Below are 12,275 nucleotides of genomic sequence, written 5' to 3'. Positions count from 1 at the left end.
GGGGGGAATTACAGCGAATTAACGGGAATCAAGATGGTTTTAATTCAGACTGTAGTATTTCAGATCATGAAGGAGCTGGTTCCCTGTGTGCGCAGTGCATGATGATCTAACATGTAAATGCATCTTCACCATGTTTAGCTCTGAATGTACGGCCACTATAAGCTGACATGTTGGCCCCAAGCCACAGCGTGAGTTACAAACCAGCAGCAGCACTTTTAAAATCTCTCCCGTAACGACTCTATAAATAAAAGAAGCGCACGGTCGGTAAAAGCCTTACGTTCTTGGAAGTAATGTACTCCATTCCCTTGGCCACCTGGTAGGAAAAGCTGAGGAGATCTTCGGCGTCCAGAGACAGGTCCTCTTCATCGACTAAATAAAGATGACATTGTCAGACTTCTGCGGTCGGCGAGGCACTCAGTGGTTTGTTGAAAAGCACCATGAGAAATGTAGAGTGAGAGACTTTCTACCTGACTGGGAAGAACTTTCTTTCTCAGAGGGACGCATGGGCATATATCCTGTACCAGTCACCTCTCTGCTGCACCAACACACACACACACACACACACACACACACACACACACACACATTAAAGCATTAAATGGTCATTCTTTTTGCAATTGCAACCAAAATTCTAATACACACACATGCACACCTCGCTGTAGGCTCTGTTTGGTTCGACACGTTGCGATAGTAACCATCACCAACTTGGGAGTTTAGGAAGGCCTCTCGCTTTCTGCGCAGGAAGTTGAGGAGGTCGCCATAGCAACAGTACTCTGTGATCAGCAAAATTGGGCCTGGCAGGGTGAAAAGAGATGAAAAGAAAACCTCACTCGCTGATTTTGAGACCACGTGACACCACAGAACAATGAAAAGAGACGCACAAACACAAAGCTCTAATGATGAGTGAAAAAGGAAGATGGTGTCGTGGGTTGATACATTTGACTGTTCCAATGCAGGACATGTGTTCGATTTCAATGGTTTTGCATTGAAACTTATTTCTAAATCATGGTTTTTCATGCCCAAGTGTTCCGCGTTTCTTTCCCAACGGCTTACTCATGCATACTTGTGTGCGAATCCAATTTAAATGCTGCATTATAATCAATGTCGATGGTCTAGACAGGTAGAACATATTGATCGATTGCACAGTAAATCCTTGATGAGTCAAACTGCATCACGTTTTCACATCGTGGGCCGGGTGGTACTAACTGTCCAATATCTGATTTTTAATAAGAGGTCAATATTGGCTGGGCATGGCGGAAAGTCAGCACGTAGAACACATTACCATAAAACACAATCAGTCAATAAATATATGATAAACAAGCAAAATGCTTGACAGTTGTAGTGTCCGCAATCAAAATCCAGACCAAATTTTGCCCAAAATCTCTCGCGTGTGAACTTCCCAAGAGTGAACTAAGTGGTGAAGCTGCTCCGCTCACCTCCGACAGTGCAGGCCCCCAGCAGGTTCACGATGTTCACGTGGTTTCCGAGGTAACTGAGCACCTTCAGCTCTGACATCAGCGCCTCCTTCTCCGTAGCGTGAGCGTTGGCTGGGATGACATCATCGAGACATTTATGAATCTTGTGATGCCACAACATGCAGGCTGTGTCCAAAAGTACTCCCGATTTACTATATGTGTTTTCTGTCCACCATTTTATTTGAGTGTCAATGTAATATAAATGTTATTTCCTACAACTATATACATGCATACCATCTAGTAGAAAATTATTAATTATCAAATTGGTTATCATGCTTTTCATAATAGTGCTAGTACACCAAAAGATGCCACAGAAAAGCATTATAATGCACAAACCTAAACACAATTTCCATGACAGAGACCTGATACATTTTGATAAATAGTGTTATGAGTTATTTCAAAGAAGAACCTTTAAACTCCTTAGAGACTACAAAGAGCCCTGTCTTTTACTGCATTATCTTTGATTGATGATCACGTCCAGCATCTATTTAGGAGAAGTATCTGTAAATAAAAACAGCTAAATTGTTTTTCCCTGAAAACGCAGAGGACTTAGGGGACTTTCCGTAATGAGTTGTGTCTGCAGGCATCGTCATGAGTTGCATACAGTCCCCCGGACGGCAGGGCAGATTGTATATTGTCTGAGAGGGAGAATCCAGGGTAGAAAAGTTAACCACTACTGCTTGGAAAGCTTGAATACTGTGAGACTCTATGGAAAGTACATGCGTACTTCATCCAGAAGACAAGAAAGCAGGGGGGCCACTAGTATTTACATTAAGGCCAGGGGCTTACATTCTTTCATTTCATGTATTATCGTTAAAAACCAAAGCTCTGCGGTTTAATATGGAATAAGGAATGAGAGAGCAATGGAGTGGTTTTCGGACACAGCCACAGAGAGAGAGCTAAAATCAGACCAACACACACACACACACACACACACACACACACACACACACACACACACTTACGTTTGAGCATCTTAACGGCGACGGTTGTAACAGTATCTGCGGAGCAGAGTCCATATGCTGTGGCCCTCACTACCTTTCCAAATGCCCCAGAGCCCAGAGTTTTACCTGTGGGAACACACACACACACACACACACACACACAAACACACACACACATCAAAAGAAATTCTAATTACGCTAAGATCCCCAATACACACACAATTAAAGACATTTTAAAATACTCTAAATCGAATAATATCTGTGTCACCTTTTACTGTATCGTTCTGCACAGTGAAGCTCAAACATCCAAGTTAAGTGACCGTGAGAGAAACACATGCAGTGTACAGCTACACTAAACACGGGCGCTGTCATACCAAAGCGTAGCTTCTGTCGAGGAAACTCCCACTTGGAGTCATACGGCAGCTGGGTGGGGTCGATATATATGTAGTTGTTGCCGTGGATACTCTCGATGACCTTCCACTGGATTTGGAACTTTGGTTTCTGTTCAAGTGTGGAGAGATTCATACAGTATTTATATACAGAGAAAGTGATTATATTCAACTTCATGTGCTCTTTAGCTGTCCGCCGCCCGTCGCAAGACTGATGATCCCACCGTGAATTCACTAGTTCTCAAGGGAGTCTGACTCATCTGTATGCAGTAAGAGCAGCACGCTGTGTGTATCTTTTAACCACAGCGTGTCTGCACTTTTGAATGGCTGATTGGTTCATTTCAAATTCATTAGGACACATTCATATCGATTAAAAGGAAATACTTCCTCTACCAAATGCAGCAAAATAAACTCGTGTGATCTCAGAAAGATGCCTCTGACTTAAACATACAATAATCAAGATGGAGGCCTGAGTCATTGGTTAATGAGACGGGCCTTTTGCCAGAAACTACTGCAGCCATTTATTTTTCTCAACGCTGGTGGATGAACTTGAGTTCACACATCGACGTCGGAGAATTTTGAAACAGGGATTAACGATAGATAGATTTATGTGATTTATGAAAGATTCATGACCCCACTCCCTCTCTTATTAAATGCTATTACTTCATTGCGCTGACGTATGATTTACTTCCTGCCTTACCTGCATGTATTTATAGAGCAGCACCACTAGAATGAGGCTCAGCAAGATGCCAGTGGCCACCATGCCGGTTAGAAGAGGAGTGAAGAGTTTGTGGGGGACGATGCGCTCTGAGAGGAAAACACACACACGCCAGGAGTAATCAGAAATCACACGGAGCGCTGAAGTACACACACACACACACACACACACACACACACACACACACACACACACATACATACAAAGCAGTCAAGCGCTCACACGGTCACATCCTCCTCCCCAGTGTCAAGACAGACAGCTGCAGCAGTGGTGTTTCGTTTGCGTGCCGAGGATAAGCGAGTCCGCACAATATAATCCCAGCCTGCACAGTCAGCATACACTAATCTCATTCAATCTGCACCCAGTAGCCACACAACTGGCTCAATGGGTTTGTGTGTGTGTGTGTGTGTGTGTGTGTGTGTGTGTGTGTGTGTCGTACCACTGATGGAGAACAGCGTGTAGGCCTCCTCCCCCTCCGTGCTCGCCACGCACTCCAGTGTATGATAGTGCGCGTGCTCCTTGCTCACGTTCAGTCGGCTCACCACCTCGCTCCGACCGAAGGTGGACTCTGTCACCATGGGGACGTCCGGAGTCTCCCATTGGGTGGCATTGGGCAGGTGGGAGCACCTGTTGAGGCGTTATGACGTTGTTTCATGTTTTCCTCTCATGGTTTTAGCACAAGGATGAAATGATTGCAACCACGGCCACTCTCAACTTCTGTGCTACTCATTCTGGCAATAAACCAATTAATTGTTAAGCCCATACAATCAAGGTTAATGTCTTAAACTGCTTATATTGTGTTGACCAACCGTGAAAATCCGGCTGGCTTAGCTGTCTGAATACTAATGAGACTATGAGATCACATAAAGCACTCTTTCCCATGAGCCTCTACTGTTCTCAGAGGAACTGCCAGACAAAACAACAGAAGGTGTTGAAGATTATTGTGAGTAAAATGCTCCGAAGTCACACTGCTGTTCGGTTACAGCTTTTAATATGAGCAGCAGGGAAACCCAAGGTTTTTTATTTTACTTATATATGTAAAGGTAAATTTAAATGTATGAAAAAACATTTCTTATTTCTATATCTTATTGTTTGTATTACAAAATCGACATGAAACTGAACTAAGAAGGATAAACAACATGAAAAGTCTGTTATTACATCATCCCTTTCTACATAATCTAATGAAAATAAAGACAGAACAGCAAAATACAACATTAAAGATGTCAAAGTTTCCCATCCAGCTCCAAACAATAAAGCAGCTGTGTATCAGTCTTATTCTGATGTAAGCAACTTCATAAAATAAATAAAGCGACCTAAATATATTTTAGGCGTACCTCGTGTGGGGCAGCTCACAGAAGTACCAGCTTATTTTAGGGACTGGGTAACCGGCGGCGATGCACCGCACCTGTCCATCAACAGGGCCTTCCTGGGCGAGGATAACCGGCTTGCCTTGTAGGGGAAAAGGTGTGCAGATTGATAAAAAAAAAAGAGACACACATATTTAGCATAGAAAACGTATAAATACTGAATGCAATGCACCAACTGTGAGAGCCACTTACTGATGACGTACACCTGGAATGAATGGTTGACAGACGCGTCCTCGTGGCTGGCCGAGAACTTATAGATCCCGCCCTCCGAGCCGAAGACCCTCACAAGTCGGAGCTCGCTGATGAGTCTGATGAAACAAAACGCGAGTTTTCCTAATTCTGCGTGTGTGCACATGCGTGTGGCACTTGCAGTGGAACTCGCACTGCGAACTCTACCTGTACCTGTATTTGCGGCGGTGGATGGTGATGACGTGCTCTGTGGTGTTGAGGAGCCGTTTGCCGTTGTGGGACCAGGACAGGGACCTGGGGGCGGGGTAGGCATTGAATTCCACTCGGAGGCTCAAGCTCTCCCCCTCTTTAACGTCGGCCTGGACCGGACTTGGGCTTCCTAACATGGTGATGAACCCCTGATCTGGAGGGGCATCAGAAACACACATACTTGAAGAAAAAGTCCACCTGCACACTTTACACAGTAGTCCATCTATGTGTCTACGTGTTGCAGATAAGCAAAGGTTATACTGTAGATGCTATGCGTGTCATCTGTGTATTCCTTGTGTTTAATGCCTTGCAGATACCTACTTGTGTTTCTTCAACCTACGATTTTGGCAAATCTTTGCTTTTTTCCGGAACATCATTTTCTTTTGCTGCACCTGGTCTGACAAGTGCGTCTTGCCTAACTCGTGTCCAGACTCATTTCTGACGTTGTCACTGGTATATAATATCACACTTTAAATAATGACAGCTGTTCTCCTGAGGCGTCTACATATTTGCATACTATGCAAATTTGAGATCATAAGTCATGAGTTTTCCAGTGAACATTCCTGTGAATACCGTGAAGGAAGGGTGTTGGTGGTGTTTCAGAGGAGCCCAGACAATGTTGCTTAGAATCCAGTTGGTGACGTTGTCTGTGTCTGTATCGACACACATGCATGCACGGAATAAACAAACCATCTTCAACACTCACCTCGGACATCCAGCTGCAGCGCTGTGGCACTGGCGCCTCTCTTGTTGTGGGCGTGGCAGCGGTAAGTGCCCGAGTCCGATTGGTTGACCGCTGTGATCAAGAGTGAGGTGGCACGTTGGTAACCGCGTGAACCGGACAGGATGTGTGAGGTGTGGGATTCATCAGGGTGCTGCAGGGCATGGGGGGGGGGGGGGGGGCAAAGGTCAGCAGGTGCATCGTCACACAGATCCACTGTTTTCAAGGTGGCATGCTTCAGATAGATTATTTACGACATTTATTTACAACATGGCGACCGCTGAGCCGGAGGCTCGCTGCTATCGCTGCTAACAGCGCTAATAGTGGAAACTACGCCAAAAGCGCTGACAGAGCTAGTAGTGTTAACCTGAGGGGGAACCAGAGGGTGGATGCTACACTTCTTTGACTCCGCCTTCGCTCGGGACGGAGTTATCAGCTGTAACTACCGTGGGAAAGCAGAGCGGAGGCTGTGAGCTAGCCAGTGGGCCACATCTACCTTATCTTTACATAACAAATAGTTGTTTGCTGCTATATTAAAGCTCTGAATCCCATATATTGCATTTTTAATATTAATCTTAAACAGCTGGCTTAACTATTAAAAAATCCGGAACAATAGTCAAAATGCTCTTGCCACCAACCAAACTTACTAAAAATGATCTGGAGTATTTAAAGTTATCACAATGTTTCAAATATAATTTATCGATTTAATTCAAAGCATTCTCTGCACTGTCGGGTATACTATTATTTTCAGTGTAAACATCTCTCTGTGTCTTGGATTGGTAAGGGTTAATGTGCTTTAAAGAGGGGCAGCGAGTCAGATAGAAACACAGAAAGCTTCACATCCTGACAGTCAGTCACCCCGGACATAAAGAGGCCAAGGAGAAGCCGGTCAATCCCTTCATCAATCTCACCGCGGTTGAAGGGAAATCCCATTCGACACTGAATTCCAGGTTGACGTTGGCGGAGCTACAGGTAATCTCAAACTGTTCTCCTCTCCTCAGGATGACTGTGTCTTTCTGGGACAGCGTGATCCCTGGAGGCACCTCTGGCACTGGATCAAGAGATGCAAAAACAACATTATCATGACAGATATGATTGAATGACTCATTTAAACTCACTAGTGGTTGCGTGTTATTGAGCAGTCTGAAACGACTGTATCCGTATTCAATCGTAAAAGACCCTTGAGGGTGTGTGACTCCAGTTAGTGAACAAACACACACTAACAACAACGCACACAAGTACAGTATTTGCATACGCAGACACTCGTGTGCAAATAAACCTGGGATAAACCTTGAATATTATTTTCTGGCGTCACTTCAGTGGCTGTGTTTGACGAAGACTGCGGTAATTCTGTTTACAACAGACACAGCCTTCATGCACCGTTACAAAGCTTTGTTGGGTGTGGGACTCTAATCCCTCCGCTCCTCCCTCCCTCAAGTCTCTTTTCTCACTCCCTCTCTCCAGCAGTCAGAAGGACACTGCGCCCCGGCTCCTCCCAGCTTTGCCTCTGTTTTAGACTTCTTCCCACTGCAGACCAGACTGAAAATGCTGACGCAATGCAGAGACAAATAGAAACATGATCGGTTCCAACAGACACTTAGAAATGCTTTTATGGTACATTTGCTATTAATATAGCTGATATGAAAAGCTATAAGCCAACCCTCTTCTACCAAAACACATCTGCAATGTGGACAGTTGCTGTGACTGCCACTGATCTCTGCCAGGATGCATTATGGTCTCCTATGAAGATTTGTAGCCATGGCAGCGGCTCTGCTGGCCTGTTGGGCCACCACTCTGGTTCAGACTGAGGTATAGAAGGTTTTTTTTCTCCTGGCATTAATGGTCCCCAGTAGGTGAATTCATTCTGACTTTGGTGATCAATTTAAATGTTCACAATACATTGTTTTGCGATAAAACAACCTCCAAAACGAATGACATTCCCACTATTTACTCTGTTTACTACTAATTAGCAACTAGCACGCTAACATACATACACTCATAAAACGCCATACCTGTTTACAATCAGGTAGTTATCATTGTGAGCGTGTTAGCATGCCAACATTGGCTTTTAGCTCCAAAGCACCACTGTATATAAGTACAGCCTCACTGTGCTACTAGTGTGGCTGCAGACTTGGTGTCTTGTTTACTTATGTATGATAAATGATTTGTCTATAATAAACCACAAGTCCACTACAAAGAAACTGCTGTTTCAGAGTTTAGTAGCGCCTTTATAGCTGAGTGGTTGCAGCACATGCCATATAACCGCCTTGGGACCTTTGTTGTATGTCCTACCCCCCCCCCCCCATTTTTACATTGTCCTCTGCTAACCCAAACCAAAAACGCCCCTAACAATCATTCAGTTTAAATGAGCTCAACATATGATTTTCCATTTCATAACTCATATGACGACGTGTATCAGAAGAATATATTCTATTAACCGTTGTTGTCCTCACATTGTCCCGCCCTACAGCTTTGTTGTTCCGCTGGTGACAACCTCTTTGTGTGCACTTTAGTGTTTACTCTAACTGACACAAGCATTGGGAACATTTGCATTATGGTTTCCCCAGAGGCATTAGCAAAGTCAATTGCTTTGGCTTCATCTTCCACTGACTCATTACTGGGAGGCTGCACGAGGCATAACTAAGTTTACAAGCTCGGACTTTATAGATCTGCCCTCAAATACTCATTTTTAACCCTTTTAGCTTAATTATCACCCAAATGACAGATCTAGAAAACCTATGCATGAAGAACCATTAAACACTGGTATACTGCGTTGCAAACCCCAGCATGTCTCTCACTTACCGAGTCCTACATCCACTGTGTATTGGCTCGACGTCACTTTGACCCCAGCCAGCTGTCCCACGCACACGAAACAGCCCTCGTACTCCTTCCTCACGCTGCTGATGGTGACGCCTCGCTGAAGGTGGCTGCGGTAACTCATGCCAGGGGGCAAAGGTCGTCCATCGCAGGTCTCCAGGTCCAGGAAGGTGACCTCGGGGTCGGTCACGAGACAGGGGATGGTGCAGTTCTCCCCTGCGCGCACCAGGATGACGTCCACCATGGTGCGGTGGAAGACGTTCTGGGGGTCTGAGGAGACGAGAGGGTGATTTGCGTTGATTGACGCATCACACGCACCCGTGCGAATCACGTGTCCCTGCCCCCTCCACCTCAAAACACCCACCTTTGACGTATACGTAGATGGAGCTGTGTTCCAGCGTGCTGTTGTTGACGCACACATAGCGACCCGCGTGGTAGGCCTGTGCCGTCGCCACCTTGACGTAGGCCGCTCCGCCCTCCTCCACCTCTCCCTCCAGCCTGCGAGCTCTCTCCCTCTGCCACCTCAACCCGGACTGGGCGCCGGACGTCGTGGCATTGTTGCGGCAACGCAGCTCCAGCCTTCCCCTCTTGGGAACTACAACGTGGGGCCCGCTGGGGGAGATGACCGGCTGGCACCAAACTTTGAGACAGAGCACAGAGGAGGTAATGCGGATTACGTAAAGTCGCCAGACAGTGTCACTGATGTAGATGAATTATATGCTCTGGGAGGAGTTGCGAAAAAGAGATAGGAATCCATGAAAATAGCTTAAACAGGACAAAGCAACTAAAGATTGCCGTCATTAGCGATTAGTTCCCAGGTTATTTTGGAGATGAATCCTTTAGTTGTCCAGTCTATAAAATCTCCACCAGTTATGTACATACGTGATGGTTAAATGGGATGTAATGATTGGAACGGAGCCCCTTGGGACAGAGTGCTATCAAACCACCACGGCTCTATTGAACAATCAATAATTATGTGCTGTCTACCCGCTGAGTAATCATGCATTAAGCTCCCTAAACCCACTCCCTTGAGTGTACTAAACCAACATTTCTCAGTTACCCCCCCCTCCAATTCCAACTTTTGTTTTATCTTTCAGATTTCCACATGATAGGCACCATTTCAAGAACAGGATCTTCATGTGACCGTTGTGCCTTCGGGGCTGCATGGAAGACGGGCTGAGAAGTCAAGGAGGAGAAGCACGTGGATGCAAAAAAAAGAAAACTCAAAAAATATCAATATCTGTGTTTGTGCAGGCTGCAAAGGGCATGTTTTATAGCCTGCCGCTACTGTGAGATGCAGTCGGTGTTTGAGAAAGTAAAACACAAAGGTTTCAAACAGAACCTGGGGCTGTTTTATATGACTAACACACAAGGCTATCATCACAGCAGTCGGAGCTGGGTAAATGTCAAGGTGCTGCTGGGTGTGTTTTGTGCGTAAAGATGTGCGTTTCCAGGCTCTTCTTTGTTCCTTCTGCTGGCCGCGCAAAAGCACACAACTTAATCCCGGTTTTATTTCGGTGGGATGAATAATTAATCGTCCTCGAACGCACCAACACAAACACACACACACACATTCTTACACACACACACACACACACACACACACACACATTCTTAAACACACACACACACACACACCTGTTGCCTATCAGGAAAGGCAGCCCAATGGCATCTCCCTCGCATGTCAACCCAACAGTATAGTTATGCAAATGATCTGAAGACGTGAGCTGACAGGTTGATCCAACTGCACCGTTAAACGCCACTTGGGTGTGTTGAACGTCCCCCATGTTTCCAGAAACAACGTGGAGACAGAAAATGTGTGAGCCTCAAACAGCATATGATACATGCCGCTTTTTTAATATATATTTTTAAAACTGTTCACATCTAATTTAGTGTAATTAAGGGTGGGAAATACTTTAAATAGTGACACTAACAAAATGTAGGGCAATAATCTGGAGATAGAGCAACACTTCAGTGAAATGAAAAGACCACTGTAATACTCTAATGCGAAGGAGTATATTAAAATAATTTCGTAATGACGCATAAAGTACAAAGGCATCGTCACTCGTGTCCTTTGGAATAAGATATAACTGAACTATAATGTATGAGGCTATTGTAAGGTGATGCGATAAAATGAGGTCACTATAAAGTCATTATTGCGAACACAGACACGCCACGAGTCGCTAAAAGCAATATTTCAACAACATTCCACTTGTTTTCTTACCTGTTAGTGGCAGCAGAACAAAATGCGAGGCGAAAGCCACCCAGGGGCATCTCATGATTGAAGCTTTTTTTTCTTTTACTCTACTCCGCTTGTTTCAAGTGCAGGAACGATCATCCTGCGCTTATCCATCCATCCACAGAGCAGGTACCTCCACGGCGCTGGGCGCACAAACACAACGATCAAGTGCGGCTGCGACTCCCCCCCTCCCTCTGCGATGGAGTTCACTGGAGCTTAAAGACACAGTGCAGCGCCTCTCCTCCCCTGCTCCGGATTCCTGCCACTCCTTTCTGTCCCGCTTTGGCTGGAGATCGGCCAAAGTGATGAGTCGGGAGAAAAAAAACACAACAGCACACGGATCTCTCCAAGCCATCCTTTTTACACAGTCATTGCCAAAAAAAAAAAAAAGTAAATTAAACTTAATGGAAGAGCTGGCTGTGATTTTCAATGGGATGACTATAAATGTTTATCCCGGACGTGAATGCAGCATCATGACGGGTGACAGCCACTTCTCACACTTCTTGATGACGGCTCTCTCACTTGGCAGGAGTTTCCCTCTATACAGAAACCCGTCCAGTTTGTGATGCGCTTCCGATGTCTCGCGTTTCCCCGCTGTAATCAGCACGATCGCATCGTGGTCTCACTTTCCCCCCCAGATCAACTATAATATCCCACTATGCATCATCGCGTGGCTGTGTGTACGACCCACTACACTCCCAACAATATTACATGTGTGGCATCAGTCATACAAGACTTGTTTTGGATAGTGTTATTCTAAGGGAAAGTATAGATAATAATAATAAGGATACAAACACCAACACTGACGTCTTTTGTTGTTGTCCCGCTGAATGAATCAAAAACACAACTGTTCATGAACATAGCACACTTTATTCCCCAGATGTTTTTGCCTTCATATGCCCAAAACCTGCATTTTTTTAGTAGCTCTTCACAAATGTATTATTTGCTATAAATAGGAATCCCTGAATGTCTTATAATATTACATTTGTTATGGTAACCCCTTAAATTGGTTGGGGCCTTTGCCTGGTTTGGTAATCCAGTTTTAGTCAGGAGGTACCAACATTGTGGTAAATCATGTGGTTACAAGAGACCAACAGGGCGTGGGATTTCTCAATCCTTCTTCGTCATAATCCCAAAAAGCAACTTCATAGACCAGATAAAGATGGA

The 12,275-nt window shown here is 45.0% G+C and overlaps 1 protein-coding gene across 2 annotated transcripts in view; it reads right to left on the bottom strand.

Moving 5' to 3' along the window:
- kitb (KIT proto-oncogene, receptor tyrosine kinase b) overlaps positions 1–11,533 on the bottom strand; it is a 14,788-nt gene extending 3,255 nt beyond the window's left edge. The window contains exons 1-16 of one of the 2 annotated variants that reach the window (XM_031871907.1): positions 11,094–11,533; positions 9,234–9,509; positions 8,855–9,139; positions 6,964–7,103; positions 6,038–6,206; positions 5,296–5,485; positions 5,086–5,201; positions 4,861–4,975; positions 3,966–4,153; positions 3,509–3,615; positions 2,794–2,920; positions 2,441–2,545; positions 1,437–1,547; positions 653–794; positions 468–535; positions 278–369 (exon numbers count right to left, since the gene is read on the bottom strand). In XM_031871907.1, the coding sequence (XP_031727767.1) occupies positions 278–369; positions 468–535; positions 653–794; positions 1,437–1,547; positions 2,441–2,545; positions 2,794–2,920; positions 3,509–3,615; positions 3,966–4,153; positions 4,861–4,975; positions 5,086–5,201; positions 5,296–5,485; positions 6,038–6,206; positions 6,964–7,103; positions 8,855–9,139; positions 9,234–9,509; positions 11,094–11,148 (2,286 nt within the window). In that variant the 5' untranslated portion in view covers positions 11,149–11,533. The remainder of the gene's footprint in view (positions 1–277; positions 370–467; positions 536–652; positions 795–1,436; positions 1,548–2,440; positions 2,546–2,793; positions 2,921–3,508; positions 3,616–3,965; positions 4,154–4,860; positions 4,976–5,085; positions 5,202–5,295; positions 5,486–6,037; positions 6,207–6,963; positions 7,104–8,854; positions 9,140–9,233; positions 9,510–11,093) is intronic. The other variant, XM_031871909.1, reaches the window with a different exon arrangement.
- Between the last annotated feature and the right edge of the window lie 742 nt (positions 11,534–12,275).

Source organism: Anarrhichthys ocellatus, unplaced genomic scaffold (assembly GCF_004355925.1).
Source record: "Anarrhichthys ocellatus isolate YVR2014 unplaced genomic scaffold, GSC_Weel_1.0 scaffold61, whole genome shotgun sequence".
Classification (NCBI taxonomy): Eukaryota; Metazoa; Chordata; class Actinopteri; order Perciformes; family Anarhichadidae; genus Anarrhichthys; species Anarrhichthys ocellatus.
Note: the sequence above shows the minus strand (reverse complement) of the source record. Positions and strands in the feature narration are given on the sequence as shown.